Source organism: Macaca nemestrina, chromosome 15 (assembly GCF_043159975.1).
Source record: "Macaca nemestrina isolate mMacNem1 chromosome 15, mMacNem.hap1, whole genome shotgun sequence".
NCBI lineage: Eukaryota > Metazoa > Chordata > Mammalia > Primates > Cercopithecidae > Macaca > Macaca nemestrina.
Genome location: NC_092139.1, coordinates 84,115,098 through 84,133,125, shown reverse-complemented (window position 1 = coordinate 84,133,125; position 18,028 = coordinate 84,115,098). Strand labels below are relative to the sequence as shown.

Below are 18,028 nucleotides of genomic sequence, written 5' to 3'. Positions count from 1 at the left end.
TATCCAAGAGAAATTATTACTGTAGTGTAATGTATCTTTTAAAAAATCATGTAGGGGTTAGGGACAGAGGCTCAGAGCCAGCCTGCCTCAGTTCATATCTGGATTGCACCCTGTGCTATATTTGAGACTTCAGGCAAATTTCTTCACTGGTCAGTCACCCAGTTTCCTCATCAGTAAAATAGGGGTAATAATCGCATCTCCCTTCCAGCATTGAGAGGTGAGTTATACAAAGAATTAAGAACAGTGTTTTCACATAGTACTCCAGGTTAGCTAAATAATTATAATAATAGATTTATAATAATAGATTTATGATAATCTATCTTAATAGATTTATTGTATTCATAGATTTATAATAAATATATTCATAATAATAAAAAATAAACAATAGCTAAAGGTTAGTTATTATTATTAGTATGTTTGTTCTGTGACATCTTGTGCTGTATTAGAGGAGCACAAACATGAAATAAGCTCCCCAAACCTATGGGGACCAAGACAGAGTCTCCCTTCTCAATCTCATTCCCCCTTCTCTAAATTGCACAGTGTCTTATTATGTCTTCAAGACCCTCTTGAATTTCATTTTTATTGAGTCTTCTGTATGCAGGGGTTAGGGAGGTGCACCAAAACTTGGGATCAGGGCACTGTAGATATGGCTGTATTCAAATTGGGCTGAGGGTCCTGTTACCAATGCATGAAAGACTGTCTGGGCAAGCAAGATCCGATAAGGCATGTGAGGACAACAACAGCCAGCCTGGCATCAGCCATACCTACCCAGAGGCATTGATAGTGTCATGACTCCTCCCCAGGAACCAGATGTAGCCCTCTTCATCCATAGTTGCTCTGTCCCTGGTGTTGTAGAATGTAGACCCCACATTCCACTTTGGCTGTCTTCTCTGGGTTACCCTGCAAAGAGAAGAGAGCTCCTTTGTTGAAGGCAGTGACTTTAGAGATGATGAGTCACAACCTCAGGTTCCAATCTGGGTTTGAATTCTGCCTCTAATTCTACCTGGTACCTGGGCAAATGTTGCCATCTCTCTGAGTCTATTTTCATTACATGTAGGCACACGATGCATGCTACTGTTCTATGAGTGGTTGTGATTAAACCAATTTCAATGAAAAATTTAAAAAATCAGTTTGCTGGAAGAGGGGCATTCAAGACGGTCAAATAGGAACAGCTCCAACCTCCAGCTCCCAGCATGAGCAACACAGAAGACGGGTGATTTCTGCATTTTCAACTGAGGTACCGAGTTCATCTCACTGGGGTGTGTCGGACAGTTGGTGCTGGTCAGTGGGTGCAGCCCAACCGGTGAGAGCTGAAGCAGGGCAAGGCATTGCCTCACCTGGGAAGCCCAAGGGGGAAGGGAATTCCTTTTCCTACCCAAGGGAAACTGAGACACACAACACCTGGAAAATCAGGTAACTCCCACCCTAATATGGTGCTTTACCAAGGGTCTTAGCAAATGGCACACCAGGAGATTATATCCCATGCCCACAGAGCCTCCCTCATTGCTAGCACAAGAGTCTGAGATCTAACTGCAAGGCGGCAGTGAGACTGGGGGAGGGGTGGCTGCCATTGCTGAGGCATAAGTAGGTAAACAAAGCCACCGGGAAACTCAAACTGGGTGGAGCCCACCGCAGCTCAAGGAGGCCTGCCTGCCTCTGTAGATTCCACCTCTGGGGACAGGGCATAGCTAAACAAAAAGCAGCAGAAACCTCTGCAGATGTAAATGTCCGTGTCTGACAGCTTTGAAGAGAGCAGTGGTTCACCCAGCATGGAGATTGAGATCTGAGAACAGACAGACTGCCTGCCCAAGTGGGTCCCTGACCCCTGAGTAGCCTAACTGGGAGACATCCCTGACTAGGTGCAGACTGACACCTCACACCTCACACGGCTGGGTACACCTCTGAGACGAAGCTTCCAGAGCAAGAATCAGACAGCAATACTTGCTGTTCAGCAATATTCTATCTTCTGCAGCCTCCGCTGCTGATACCTGGGCAAACAGGGTCTGGAGTGGACTTCAAGCAAACTCCAACAGACCTGCAGCTGAGGGTTCTGACTGTTAGAAGGAAAACTAACAAACAAAAAGGACACCCACACCAAAACCCCATCAGTATGTCACCATCGTCAAAGACCAAAGGCAGATAAAACCACAAAGATGGGGAAAAAGCAGTGCAGAAAAGCTGGAAATTCAAAAAATCAGACTGCATCTCCCCCTCCAAAGGAACGCAGCTCATTGCCAGCAATGGAGCAAAGCTGGACAGAGAATGGCTTTGACGAGTTGAGAGAAGAAGCCTTCAGTGATCAAACTTCTCAGAGCTAAAGGAGGAACTACGTACCCAGCGCAAAGAAACTAAAAACCTTGAAAAAAGAATGGAAGAATGGATAACTCGACAATGCAGAGGAGTCCATAAATGAACTGATAGAGATGAAAACCATGACACAAGAACTACGTGACAAATGCACAAGCTTCAGTAACTGACTCAATCAACTGGAAGAAAGAGTATCAGTGATTGAAGATCAAATGAATGAAATGAAGCAAAAAGAGAAGTGTAGAGAAAAAAGAGTAAAAAGAAATGAACAAAGCCTCCAAAAAATATGGGATTATGTGAAAAGACCAAATCTATATCTGATTAGTGTGCCTGAAAGTGATGGGGAGAACGGAACCAAGTTGGAAAACACTCTGCAGGATATTATCCAGGAGAACTTCCAAAACTTAGCAAGGCAGGCCAACATTCAAATTCAGGAAATAAAGAGAATGCCACAAAGATACTCCTCGAGAAGAGCAACTACAAGACACATCATTGTCAGATTCACCAAAGTTGAAATGAAGGAAAACATGTTAAGGGCAGCCAGAGAGAAAGGCCGGGTTACCCACAAAGGGAAGCCCATCAGACTAACAGCAGATCTCTCAGCAGAAATTCTACAAGCCAGAAGAGAGTGGGGGCCAATATTCAACATTCTTAAAGAAAAGAATTTTCAACCCAGAATTTCATATCCAGTCAAACTAAGTTTAATAAGTGAAGGAGAAATAAAATCCTTTACAGATAAGCAAATGCTTAAGAGATTTTTGTCACCACCAGGCCTGCCTTACAAGAGATCCTGAAGGAAGTACTAAATCTGAAAGGAACAACCAGTACCAGCCATTGCAAAACCATGTCAAAATGTAAAGACCATCGATGCTAGGAAGAAACTGCATCAACTAACGAGCAAAATAACCAGCAATGTCATAATGAGAGGATCAAGTTCACACATAACAATATTAACCTTAAATGTAAGTGGGCTAAATGCTCCAATTAAAAAACACAGACTGGCAAATTGGAAAAAGAGTCAAGACCCATCACTGTGCTGTATTCAGGAGACCCATTTCACATGCAGAGACACACATAGGCTCAAAATAAAGGGATGGAGGAAGATTTACTAAGCAAATGAAAAACAAAAAAAGGCAGGGGTTGCAATCCTCGTCTCTGATAAAACAGACTTTAAACCAACAAAGATCAAAGAGACAAAGAAGGCCATTACATAATGGTAAAGGGATCAATTCAACAAGAAGAGCTAACTATCCTAAATATATATGCACCCAATACAGGAGCACCCAGATTCATAAAGCAAGTCCTTAGAGACCTACAAAGAGACTTAGACTCCCACACAATAATAATGGGAGACTTTAACACCCCACTGTCAACAGTAGACAGATCAATGAGACAGAAAGTTAACAAGGATATCCAGGAATTGAACTCATCTCTGCAGCAAGCAGACCTAATAGACATCTATAGAACTCTCCACCCCAAATCAACAGAATATACATTCTTCTCAGCACCACATCACACTTATTCCAAAATTGACCACACAGTTGGAAATAAAGCACTCCTCAGCAAATGTAAAAGAACAGAAATTATAACAAACTGTCTCTCAGACCACAGTGTAATCAAACTAGAACTCAGGACTAAGAAACTCAATCAAAACCGCTCAACTACATGGAAACTGAACAACCTGCTGCAGAAATAAACATGTTCTTTGAAACCAATGAGAACAAAGACGCAACATACCAGAATCTCTGGGACACATTTAAAGCAGTGTGTAGAGGGAAATTTATAGCACTAAATGCCCACAAGAGAAAGCAGGAAAGATCTAAAATTGACACCCTAACATCACAATTAAAAGAACTAGAGAAGCAAGAGCAAACACATTCAAAAGCTAGCAGAAGGCAAGAAATAACTAAGATCAGAGCAGAACTGAAGGAGATAGAGACACAAAAAAAACCCTTGAAAAAAATCAACGAATCCAGGAGCTGGCTTTTTTGAAAAGATCAACAAAATTGATAGACCGCTAGCAAGATTAATAAAGAGGAAAAGAGAGAAGAATCAAATAGACACAATAAAAAATGATAAAGGGGATATCACCACCGACCCCACAGAAATACAATCTACTGTCAGAGAATACTATAAACACCTCTCCACAAATAAACTAGAAAACCTAGAAGAAATGGATAAATTTCTGGACACATACACTCTCCCAAGACTAAACCAGGAAGAAGTCGAATCCCTGAATATACCAATAGCAGGCTCTGAAATTGAGGCAATAATTAATAGCCGACCAACCAAAAAAAGTCCAGAACCAGATGGATTCACAGCCAAATTCCACCAGAGGTACAAGGAGGAGCTGATACCATTCCTTCTGAAACTATTCCAATCAATAGAAAAAGAGGGAATCCTCCCTAACTCATTTTATGAGGCCAGCATCATCCTGATACCAAAGCCTGGCAGAGATACAACAAAAAAGAGAATTTTAGACCAATATCCCTGTTGAATATCGATGCAAAAATCCTCAAAAAATACTGGCAAACCAAATCCAGCAGTATATCAAAAAGCTTATGCACTATGATCAAGTGGGCTTCATTCCTGTGACGCAAGGCTGGTTCAACATACACAAATTAATAAACGTAATCCAGCATATAAACAGAACCAAAGTCAAAAACCACATGATTATCTCAATAGATGCAGAAAAGACATTCGACAAAATTCAACAGCCCTTCATGCTAAAAACTCTCAATAAATTCGGTATTGATGGAACAAATCTCAAAATAATAAGAGCTATTATGACAAACCCACAACCAATATCATACTGAATGGGCAAACACTGGGAGCATTCCCTTTGAAAACTGGCACAAGACAGGGATGCCCTCTCTCACCACTCCTATTCAACATAGTATTGGAAGTTCTGGCCAGGGCAATCAGGCAAGAGAAGGAAATAAAGGGTATTCAATTAGGAAAAGAAGAAGTCAAATTGTCCCTGTCTGCAGGTGACATGATTGTATATTTAGAAAACCCCATTGTCTCAGCCCAAAATCTCCTTAAGCTGATAAGCAACTTCAGCAAAGTCTCAGGATACAAAATCAATGTGCAGAAATCACAAGCATTCTTATACACCAGTAACAGACAGAGAGCCAAATCATGAATGAACTCCCATTCACAATAACTTCAAAGAGAATAAAATACCTAGGAATCCAACTTACAAGGGATGTAAAGGACCTCTTCAAGAAGAACTACAAACCACTGCTCAGTGAAATAAAAGAGGACACAAACAAATGGAAGAACATACCATGCTCATGGGTAGGAAGAATCAATATTGTGAAAATGGCCATACTGCCCAAGGTAATTTATAGATTCAATGCCATCCCCATTAAGCTACCAATGACTTTCTTCACAGAATTGGAAAAAACTGCTTTAAAGTTCATATGGCACCAAAAAAGAGCCTTGCCAAGACTATCCTAAGCCAAAAGAACAAAGCTGGAGGCATCACGCTACCTGACTTCAAACTATACTACAAGGCTACAGTAACCAAAACAGCATGCTACTGGTACCAAAACAGAGATCTAGACCAATGGAACAGAACAGAGCCCTCAGAAATAATACCACACATCTACAGCCATCTGGTCTTTGACAAACCTGACAAAAACAAGAAGTGAGGAAAGGATTCCCTATTTAATAAATGGTGCTGGGAAAATTGGCTGGCCATAAGTAGAAAGCTAAAAGTGGATCCTTTCCTTACTCCTTAAACGGAAATTAATTCAAGATGGATTAGAGACTTAAATGTTAGACATAAAACCATAAAAACCCTAGAAGAAAACCTAGGTAATACCATTCAGGACATAGGCATGGGCAAAGACTTCATGTCTAAAACACCAAAAGCAATGGCAACAAAAGCCAAAATTGACAAATGGGATCTAATTAAACTAAAGAGCTTCTGTACAGCAAAAGAAACTACCATCAGAGTGAACAGGCAACCTACAGAATGGGAGAAAATTTTTGCAATCTACTCATGTGACAAAGGGCTAATATCCAGAATCTGCGAAGAACTCAAACAAATTTACAAGAGAAAAACAAACAACCCCATCAAAAAGTGGGCAATGGATATGAACAGACACTTCTCAAAAGAAGACACATATACAGCCAACAAATACGTGAAAAAATACTCATCATCACTTGCCATCAGAGAAATGCAAATCAAAACCATGATGAGATACCATCTCACATCAGTTAGAATGGCAACCATTAAAAAGTCAGGAAACAACAGGTGCTGGAGAGGATGTGGAGAAATAGGAACACTTTTACACTATTGATGGGACTGTAAACTAGTTCAACCATTGCGGAAAACAGTGTGGTGATTCCTCAAGGATCTAGAACTAGAAATATCATTTGACCCAGCCATCCCATTACTGGGTATATACCCAAAGGATTATAAATCATGCTGCTATAAAGACAAATGCGCATGTATGTTTATTGTGGCACTAGTCACAATAGCAAAGACTTGGAATCAACCCAAATGGATTAAGAAAGTGTGGCATATATACACCATGGAATGCTATGTAGCTATAAAAAAGGATGAGTTCATGTGCTTTGTAGGGACATGGATGCAGCTGGAAACCATCATTTTCAGCAAACTATCACAAGAACAGAAAACCAAATACCGCCTGTTCTCACTCATAGGTGGGAATTGAACAATGAGAACACTTGGACACAGGAAGGGGAACATCATACGTCAGGGCCTATAGGGGGGAAGGATAGCATTAGGAGATATAACTAATATAAATGATGAGTTAACGGGTGCAGCACACCAACATGGCACCTGTGTACATATGTAACAAACCTACACATTGTGGACATGTACCCTAGAACTTAAAGTATGATTAAAAAGATCAGTTTGCTTTTATGTGACACTATACTAGAATAAAATTCTATTATAGTGTGAACCTTGTTCCCTACTGTAAGCTCAGCATTCACACAGTGCCTGGACAGGTGAGAGGAGTCAATAAACATTTGCTGAGTGAATTTTCTTCCCTAAATACTATCTCATTTGATCCTCACAGAAAGCCTATGAGTGCAGTCTTTTTTATTTTTATTTTTATTTTTTATTTTTATTTTTTTTGAGATGGAGTCTCGCGCTGTCACCCAGGCTGGAGTGCTGTGGCCGGATCTCAGCTCACTGCAAGCTCCGCCTCCCGGGTTCACGCCATTCTCCTGCCTCCACCTCCCGAGTAGCTGGGACTACAGGCGTCCGCCACCTCGGCCGGCTAGTTTTTTGTATTTTTTAGTAGAGACGGGGTTTCACCGTGTTAACCAGGATGGTCTCGATCTCCTGACCTCGTGATCCACCCGTCTCGGCCTCCCAAAGTGCTGGGATTACAGGCTTGAGCCACCGCGCCCGGCGAGTGCAGTCTTTTTTAAGTTAACTTTTCATTTTAAGATATTTGTGGGCTTGCATGCAGTTATAAAAAATAATACAGATTGATGCCCCTGTACTCTTTACTAGTTTTCCATAGTGGCAACATCTTGCAAACTATAGTTCAGTATCTCAGCCAGAATCCTGACGTTGATACAATCCACCAATCTTCAGATCTCTCATTTCACTTGTACTTGTGTGTGTGTATATATATTTATTTTTATGTAGTTTTATCACATATGTAGGCCTATACATTCACCAGCACATCAGAAAGATCTCTGATGTTGCTCTTCTATAACCACATCCACCTCCTCCTTCTCTTTTCCTCTCCTCTCCCCATCCCTAACCCCTTGCTGTTCCCTGTTTTTATAATTTTGTTGTTTCAAGCGTGTTATATAAATATAATTAAATACTGTACAACTGTTTGGGACTGTTGGGTTTTTTTTGGCATAATTCTCTAGAGACTCATCCAAGTTGTGTGTATCAATGGTTTGATCCTTTTTGTCTTTTTGTTGCAGAACAGTATTCCATGTTGTGGGTGTAGCTCAGTTTTTGTTTAACCATTTGCCCATTGAAAGGCATCTCCAAGCCTTTCAAAACCTGAGTTGTCTCCAGGTTTTGGCTATTTTGAGTAAAGCTGCTACGTACATTTGCATACATGTTTTTGTGTGAAGCTGGCACTTTTTTGTAGTGCATTTTAAATAAGAAAAACCTCATGCTCAGAGATGCACATTTACTTCCTCAAAGTCACTCAGCTGCTCACTGAGAGGGTTGGTATTTAAATTTAATTCTTGCTTCACAACCTGTTCACTTGACCCCTAAGCAATATCTCTTGTGGAACATGAAATGGTTTTTTTTTTTAAATTTTTATCAAAGATGTGTTTATTACCTTCATAAAATATAGTTTCCTGGTAAATTCACCAATCCCTGAGGTTTTTTTTTTTTTTTTAATTATACTTTAAGTTCTAGGGTACATGTGCACAAAGTGCAGGTTTGTTACATATGTATACATATGCCATGTTGCTGTGCTGCACCCGTTAACTAGTCATGTACATTAGGTATATCTCCTAATGCTATCCCTCCCCACTGCCCCCACCCCACCACAGGCCCCAGTGTGTGGTGGTCCCCTTCCTGTTTCCAAGTGTTCTCATTGTTCAATTCCCACCTATGAGTGAGAACATGCAGTGTTTGGTTTTCTGTTCTTGCCATAGTTTGCTGAGAATGATAGTTTCCAGCTGCATCCATGTCCCTACAAAGGATATGAACTCATCCTTTTTTATGGCTGCCTAGTATTCCATGGTGTATACACCATGAAATGGTTTTAAGAGCTATCTGAGGCTGGGCGCGGTGGCTCAAGCCTGTAATCCCAGCACTTTGGGAGGCCGAGATGGGCGGATCACGAGGTCAGGAGATCGAGACCATCCTGGCTAACACGGTGAAACCCCGTCTCTACTAAAAATACAAAAAACTAGCAGGGCGAGGTGGCGGGCGCCTGTAGTCCCAGCTACTCGGGAGGCCGAGGCGGAAGAATGGCGTCAACCTGGGAGGCGGAGCTTGCAGTGAGCTGAGATCCGGCCACTGCACTCCAGCCTGGGTGACAGAGCGAGACTCCATCTCAAAAAAAAAAAAAAAAAAAAAAGTTATCTGAAAAATCATTTTAAAAACATTGAATCATCTCCCTTTTTGGATTCACTTCCAATTGTTCTGAGTATATCAGCTTGACTCTTAGTTTAGTGCTGACATGCTTTGAACTCTGGAAGTCCCAAGAGGAAGATATACTTCGGGATCAGAGCTTTCAATGGGAATAGGATTTAGGTAGAATATGAGAAAATTTTTTTTTTTTTTTTAAACCTAGAGTTATGGTTATAATTGCCTTCGGTTTATAGCAAGTAATACTGTTTTCCACTTGTGATACTAGATCAACGTGAGTGCCTTTGTGGACTGAGTTGGTAGGCACAAGATTACATCAACAATATAAATGGAAGACTATACATGAGTAGATTTTTTGTTTGTTTGTTTGTTGGTTTTTGAGACAGAGTCTCGTTCTGTCACCCAGGCTGGAGTGCAATGGTGAGATCTTGGTTCACTGCAACCTGGGTTCAATCCTGGGTTCTAGTGATTCTCCTGCCCCAGCCTCCTGAGTAGCAGGGATTACAGGCGCATGCCACCACGCTGGGCTAATTTTTGTATTTTTAGTAGCAATGGGGTTTCACCATGTTGGCCAAGCTGGTCTAGAGCCCTTGACCTCAGGTGATCTGCCCACCTTGGCCTCCCAAAGTGCTGGGATTATAGGTGTAAGCCACCATGCCTGGACACGAGTACAGTTTTTGTATGCAATTGAAGTTAAGTAGGTATTAATTCAAATTAGATTGTTACAACCTTAGGATGTCGTATGTAATATTCATAGTAACTATGAAGAAAATATTTATAGAATATAAACAAAAGGAAATGAGAGGGGAACAAAATATGTCACTACAAAAAACAAAGAAACAAAAAACCAAAATACTAAACATAGGCTGGGTGCGGTGGCTCACGCCTGTAATCCCAGCCCGAGGCAGGTAGATCACCAGAGGTTGAGTGGTAACACTTTTAATCTGCAGTTTTTCTCCCTGTAAAGTGGGATAATAGAGTTTCCTGGAGGCTCGGTGAGGATAAGTGATTTGTTCACACCTTCTTGTTGGTAAGTGGGATGGTATGATTTGAATCCAGTCAAACCCTATATTCTTAACTACAATAGATCATTGGAACCCAAGTCTGATGGTTCTGAAGCCAGTCTTCTTTCTACCCCATCAGTCAGCCCCAAAGTTCCAGGTGGGTCAGGGCAGGAAAGGATGTGGGAATGCACTGTGAGTTTTGAGTTTAATTGAAACATGCTTTGTTGAGTTGAAGCAAATAAACAAAGTTGTGAAGAAGCCTCAGCATGCAGAGCTCCCTGTTGGGATCCTCCGGGCCTCGAAGGGGGCAGATGGGGGGGTCCTTACCTCATAGCATGTAAAGAGGCCTACAGGCCTGGCAGGCTTGATTCTGATGCCAATGTTTTCTTCTGTGTTGCCAATGATCTGTAGCAAGAGGCCTGTGAATCACACTCTGCAGGAGGCCCTAGCCCTTCTGCCCCACCCAAGCATTGTCTGGCTCAGGGATGCCAGAGTGGATAAAGTGATGGAGGAACCTTATCAGAAAATGGAATAAAACTGCCAAAAGTCTTTAAAATCAGCAAATGTGGCCAGGTGCGGTGGCTCAAGCCTGTAATCCCAGCACTTTGGGAGGCTGAGACAGGTGGATCATGAGGTCAGGAGATCGAGACCATCTTGGCTAATATGGTGAAACCCTGTCTCTACTAAAAAATACAAAAAACTAGCCGGGCGAGGTGGCGGGTGCCTGTAGTCCCAACTGCTCAGGAGGCTGAGGCAGGAGAATGGCATAAACCCGGGAGGCGGAGCTTGCATTGAGCTGAGATCCGGCCACTGCACTCCAGCCTGGGCGACAGAGCGAGACTCCGTCTCAAAAAAAAAAAAAAAAAAAAAAAAATCAGCAAATGTGAAACCCAAGCCAAGGGTCTATGTGTCATGGGTTAGTAGACGTCACCAGTGTGTCTCCAAGCTGGAAAATGCTCATCAAGAAAAATGAAAAGCACCAGCTGCTAAAGAGAACAGCCAGTGCTACCTCCAAGTGTTCTTTTCCATCCACTGCATGCACTGTATGTGATGCTCTGGCTGCCAAGGTGAGCTGAATTCATGCCCACAATAATGCAGTTTTCAACTGAGGCCTACATAGGAAATAAGAGGAAAAAATGGGAAGAGAGGAGGAAGGATGACCAGGGCAGGGAAGCATGGCTGGTATTGTCACCTGGTGTCACACAATGGTCCAACCCCCGCTGAGCCCTAACTGCTCCCTGCCAATGCCCTTAGGAGCAGACCTGGATGTCAAAGGGTGGAATGGCCTTCCCTAAAGAATCTGTCTTGATCTTTGTTCCCCAGAAGGTGCCATAAGTTATTCCTTGTTTGCAAAATAAAGGATTGGGGTTGATCAGAGATGTCAGGCTGATCACAAAGCAGCTAGAATCATACACAGCATTCCCTGCTCAGAGATGTTATTTGACGCTGCACAAAGAGCCCTTGTGGGGAAGCTGGAAGGCCTGAGTCTAGGCTTAACGTGTTGACCCAACTCTATTCAGTAGTCATTTTCTGCAACCAGTGTAGTCTGACTCTGTACTAAGTGCAGAGTCTACAGAATCCAACAGGGAGGCAAAGAAAGAAGAAATGGTACTCCCGGTGCTGTGGGCATGTAATGTGGGGTATGGTGTGCCCACCATAGGCCAGGCATATGTCAGTTTGCCAGGAGAAGGTCATGAGTCCATCTAACATTTACTCAACGTTGTTGAAGAGTGATAGGGATTCTGCCACAACTCCTTGCTTGATTGATGCCAATTTTTCCTTCCGTGTTGAGTGGCAGAATGCTGACTTCGTCGTCAGTGCTCTGCACAAAGAGGCCTCACCTGGATCTCACCTGGCAGGATGCCCCAGTGTGTGTGGAGATTGTCTGGATTGCTGGTGCTGTTCTCTCTGTCAGCACTGCCCTATCACCATCTGTCTTCCTGAAGAACTTGGTTCCCGCTTTACTGTTCCCGCAAATAACGTTCTCTCTATAGCTTTACAGTCAGAATGACGAGGGTATGAATCTTGACTTCATCACACGCTAACTTCATGCCAATTAATTCCTCTTGATCTCCTCCATCAAAGGGTAATAACTATAACACTTACCTCCCAGAGTGCTTGCAAGCATTTGGAAAGCTCTTTGACCAATGGAAGGCACACACCACGTGTTCAATGAATGATGACTACTCAGGCTCCAACAGGAGTCAAGGGAAATATTCTCTTTCTGCAGCATTTCCCCCACACTTCCACTGCAGCCCACAGACCATTATAATTATTTTTGCTTGTCTGTTTCCTTCAGTAGATAATGAGCATCCCAAGAATAGAGATTGCCCTATTTACCCCTGAGCTTCCAGCATCTGGCACAATACCCACCTAAAAATAGCAAGGACCACAGCAGCTGCAATGTGAGCATACACTGTGGACTGGACACCAGCCAGAGCCTGATGTACTTCTTTTCATTTACCTTATCCCAATCTGACTGGTATTATAATTTTCATCCTAAAGGTGAGGAAGCTGAGGTGGGAAAGCATATATGATATCCCTATGGTCTTAAAGCTGTAATTGGCAGAGCTGAGACTTGGACTCAGGTCTGTGCTCCTGGGATAAGAGGATCTTTGCCCACTGACATATCACTGCTCACACTGTAGGCATGTGAAAAATGTTGCACAGATGAGTGAATAGATGTCAAAGTGTTTTAAGAAATAAAGCATCATGTAATGCTGCAAATACTGGAGTTGTGGCTGTAGTGTGTTACTCTGGCCCACCTTGTCCTTGTCCAAATATGACCTGTGAACCATTCAAGGACAGGCCCAAAGTCTCAACATTTTTCAGGCCTGAAAGCATTTATTATTGCTATTATATTATTTTGTAAAATAATGTCAGCCAAGTACATAAATTGGCAGTGAAATAATAATTTTGTACTGGGCCTGGGATAGCAGTCATCCTCTATGTGCTAGAGGGATAATGGATACATGAGGGAAAGTGGCTCTATCCAGCACTGGAAATGGATTGTAAATGTGTTGGAAGAGATGCCCACCCACACTCTAACTGATGAGGTCATTGAGCTTCCAGACATGCATAATACTCTAAATGACCTGGCCACCTGGCAGCTCAGTGACACTCTGGGATGACACTGTATTTATGTGTATATATGTGTTTGGTGTATACAGAAAGTCTCTGCTCCCTCATCCACCCTGCTAGTATTCCACAATCAAACCTGCATGTTGTCCTAAACACCAAGCAATGAACTTTTAGAGCCAGCTTCCACATGCTTCTGCAGCCCTAGGGAGGGATGGTGGGGTTGACAGGACTTGCCTATGGAGGTGGTCTCCATGTTACTGGAGACACTCTTATCCTATCCTCCTTCTGGGCTGCTCTGAGCTGATGATCACAGGGACAGTGGTAAAATGTCCTTAGATCCCTTTTTTTTTTTTTTTTTTTTTGAGACGGAGTCTTGCTGTGTCGCCCAGGCTGGAGTGCAGTGGCCGGATCTCAGCTCATTGCAAGCTCCGCCTCCCGGGTTTTTACGCCATTCTCCTGCCTCAGCCTCCCGAGTAGCTGGGACTACAGGCGCCCACCACCTCGCCCGGCTAGTTTTTTGTATTTTTTAGTAGAGACGGGGTTTCACCGTATTAGCCAGGATGGTCTCGAACTCCTGACGTCGTGATCCGCCCGTCTCGGCCTCCCAAAGTGCTGGGATTACAGGCTTGAGCCACCGCGCCCGGCCCCTTAGATCCCTTTTTAAGGTTTTGTCCAACAGTTTTCAGCACACTGGTTCCTTGATAAGCTGATGAGTTGTAAATTTTCTTTCTGCAGATAGATTTGTGGCAGACTAGTCTAGAACTCTAGAGCCTCTGGTTGGCATCAAGCAATGCTGTGTATACAGTGGGGCCATGACCTACACACATGGCATAACCTAGCACATCTGCTGGACTCAGTGGCCGAGCATATCATGACTCTCCAGAAGGGACCTGTCCATTTTCAAAGAAAAATAAGTCCCAGAACCCCCACATCACTTAGCCAAGGGGAAAAGTCAAGTTGGGAACTGTATCAGGCAAACCTGCCTCCCATTTTATTCCTAAACAAGATAGCTATAAAGATTGAAAAAAAAACCAAAAACAAAACAAAACAAAAAATCTACATGCCTCCTTCACAATTTGTACACTAAGAAATTCCTTGTAGGTCTCAAGATCTTTACTCTACAACAGTTCTGTAAAATTTCACCCTGACAATGTAAGTTGATAGCTCATCTTCACAGATACAGGACAAAGAACAGAATTCAGAATCATCCCTCTGTTGACCTGAGACAAACGCATACCTGATTGCTTTCCCTGGCCTATGTTTATTTTATCTTATGTAAAAATGCAGATTCACTGATCTAGATGAATGCACAAGTGACGATTCCTCTACCCTCCTCTCACAGGCTTTGAACGGGTGATCAAAGACTCAAAAATAATGCAAGAGTGTCTTGTATCTACCCAAATCTTTAAACAATTTCTTCCTCTTTTCCCAATATCTGCCCTTTCCCCTTTAAATACTGAAGCCCTCAAAATCATCCTTGGAGAAAGACACAGACTTGTTTCCCAGGCACATGTCCTTAACCTTGCTAAAATAAACTCCTAAATTGGTTGAGACCTGTCTCAGATACTCTCCAGTTTACACCACCTACTGTTTCTGACTGCCCACAGACCTCATAGAGCAGAAAGCCTGTCTTTCTTTTCCACTGTTCATGTTCCTCGGGCAACTGAGTCTCCCCACCAGTATAACAGTGCTCCAAGGTGGGGAACCTGATACTTGAGAGAAGGCAAGGTGTCAGGCATTGGCAAGCCACCCCAGCTCGGTGTCTTAAGAGCTCCTAGGTCTCTTGCCCAGATCATTCATCCTTCTAGTTCCTCACTTTCTTATTTGTCTTCTGGTCATTTTATAGACAGTCATGGCCAAGTAGACATCATTCACTTCCTCCTAGCCCCTGTGAACTCTTCTGGCAGAGGGTGGGTGGGTGTGGTGAGGTTATTGGGTTAAATTGGGAAAGTTTGGATTAAATTTGGATATTCATGTAACAAGAGGGAGAACTGTGTTTTATGAGAACACATCTTGGGGAAGCATTCTATATAGCTAAGAAGCAGATTTTAATAATCATAAAGGGGTAAAAGATGAGACCTTACAGACATGCTAGGGTGATAATAGAACCATACATTGTTCTATGGAGCCTGGGCAATGCTAACTAAGGACTTTTGTATTTCTGAATGGGGAATGCATGTTAGGGTTTGGAAATGAATTGTTCAGGACATCAGAGCAGATTGTGCTGAGTGTAGGGAAAGAGAGGAGAAGGGTCACAGGGAACAGCTCTGGCAGAATGAATTACAGAGAAAACAGAAGAGGCTGATGTGAATGGAAAAAATTAAAATAATTTACCCCAAAATGTATTCCTTTGACATATTTTTGAAATGACCATCACTTAGCTAGCAAATAGAGATGGCCGTGCCATCTTTTATGGGGAAAATTTGCATCTGTAGAGAATCTCTATTAATGCAGTCATGCCCTGCCCCCTTTTTATGTCTTTCCCAGATCCAGGAAAGATTGAGAGTCTGAGGTCTTTAAATGTCTAAAAAGAAACATTTACCATCTATTCTCTCTGAGGGAGTCTTCATGTACCTAACAAAGCCACCTTTGCTAGTTAATGTTCTTCCTTTCTCTCTCAACGTTTCTTGCCACTTATTCTGATTTACCAACATAACCTGTTTCTGGAAGCCTGAGAGCCATGTGGATCCAGCTAGCATGAGGCTGAGCCTAGCCAGCTCTTGGTGATGAGGAAAGTAGCACCATCAGGATCACTTTTCCACTTCATCACCCTCTCCTGGTACAGACAGGGTCCAGAGTGATAATAGGAGGGTTAGATTTACTGAGGATGTCTTCCTCATTCTTCTGAAGCTTAAACCAAAGTACATAAAGACCACCTGGGCAGAGTCTCAGGTGGAGTCATTAGTTATGCCCTGATAAGATGTCTACCAAGTTTGGACCAAGGCCATCATCTGAGGAATGTTGCAAAACTTGGCTGTCATATGAGCTTTGAAACACAGATGGAAACAGAATACAGCCAGACTGAAGCTTCATGAGTAAAATCAAATTACAATTCAGAGGTAGCTCTGTAAGGGCAATCATTAAACTCTGATAATCTAACTCTTATGTCTAAAACATGTTAGCTCTGATTTTTGAATAGCTATTTCAATTTCAGAGTCCCTAAAAGATACATAAATGCCCATAAAGGATATAGGAGGTTCCACGATGGCCGAATAGGAACAGCTCCACTCTGCAGCTCCCAGCGTGAGTGATGCAGAAGATGGGTGATTTCTGCATTTCCAACTGAGGTACCAGGTTCATCTCATTGGGGCTTGTCAGACAAGTGGGTTCAGCCCACGGAGCAGGGCGGGGCATTGCCTCACCCGGGAAGCACAAGGGGTCAGGGAATTTCCTTTCCTAGCAAAGGGAAACCGTGACAGATGGTACCTGGAAAATCGAGACATTCCCACCCTAATACTGCACTTTTCAAATGGCCTTAGCAAACAGCACACCAGGAGATTATATCCCGTGCCTGGCTTGGAGGGTCCCATGCCCACAGAGCCTTGCTCACTGCTAGCACAGCAGTCTGAGATAGAACTGCAAGGTGGCAGCGAGGCTGGGGGAGGGGGGTCCACCGTTGCTGAGGCTTGAGTAGGTAAACAAAGCGACCAGGAAGCTTGAACTGGGTGGAGCCCACCGCTGCTCAAGGAGGCCTGCGTGCCTCTGTAGACTCCACCTCTGGGGGCAGGACATAGCTGAACTAAAGGCAGCAGAAACTTCTGCAGACTTAAATGTCCCTGTCTGACAGCTTTGAAGAGAGTAGTGGTTCTCCCAGCATGGAGTTTGAGGTCTGAGAACAGACAGACTGCCTCCTTAAGTGGGTCCCTGACCCCTGAGTAGCGTAACTGGGAGGCACCTCCCAGTAGGGGGTGACTGACACCTCATATGGCTAGGTGCCCCCTGAGACAAAGCTTCCAGAGGAAGGATCAGGCAGCAACATCTGCCGTTCTGCAGCCTCCGCTGGTGATACCCAGGCAAACAGGGTCTGGAGTGGACCTCCAGCAAACTCCAACAGACCTGCAGCTGAGGGTCCTGACTGTTAGAAAGAAAACTAACAATGAGAAAGGACATTCACACCAAAACCCCATCTCTAGGTCACCATCATCAAAGACCAAAGGTAGATAAAACCACAAAGATGGGGAGAAACTGGAGCAGAAAAGCTGAAAATTCTAAAAATCAGAGTGCCTCTTCTCCAAAGGAACGCAGCTCCTCGCTAGCAATGGAACAAAGCTGGATGGAGAATAACTTTGATGAGTTGACAGAAGAATGCTTCAGACGATCGGTAATAACAAATTTCTACGAGCTAAAGGAGGATGTCTGAACCCATTGCAAAAAAAAAGCTAAAAACCTTGAAAAAAGATTAGATGAATGGCTAACTAGAATAAACAGTGTAGAGAAGTCCTTAAATGACCTGATGGAGCTGAAAACCATGGCACAAGAACTACGTGACGCATGCACAAGCTTCAGTAGCCGATTTGACCAAGTGGAAGAAAGGATATCAGTGATTGAAGATCAAATGAATGAAATGAAGTGAGAA

General features: G+C 43.1%; 1 protein-coding gene across 19 annotated transcripts in view; it reads right to left on the bottom strand.

The window, feature by feature from the left end:
* The window catches only part of LOC139358657 (acyl-coenzyme A synthetase ACSM3, mitochondrial-like), a 145,026-nt gene that overhangs the window by 32,534 nt on the left and 94,464 nt on the right, over positions 1 to 18,028 (bottom strand). For all 19 annotated transcript variants that reach the window (XR_011613858.1, XR_011613852.1, XR_011613856.1 and 16 more), the window contains one exon: positions 769 to 900. Coding sequence is in view for 8 of the 19 variants with exons in the window: in XM_071079965.1 (XP_070936066.1) it covers positions 769 to 900 (132 nt within the window). In the remaining 11 variants the exon portion in view is untranslated. The remainder of the gene's footprint in view (positions 1 to 768; positions 901 to 18,028) is intronic.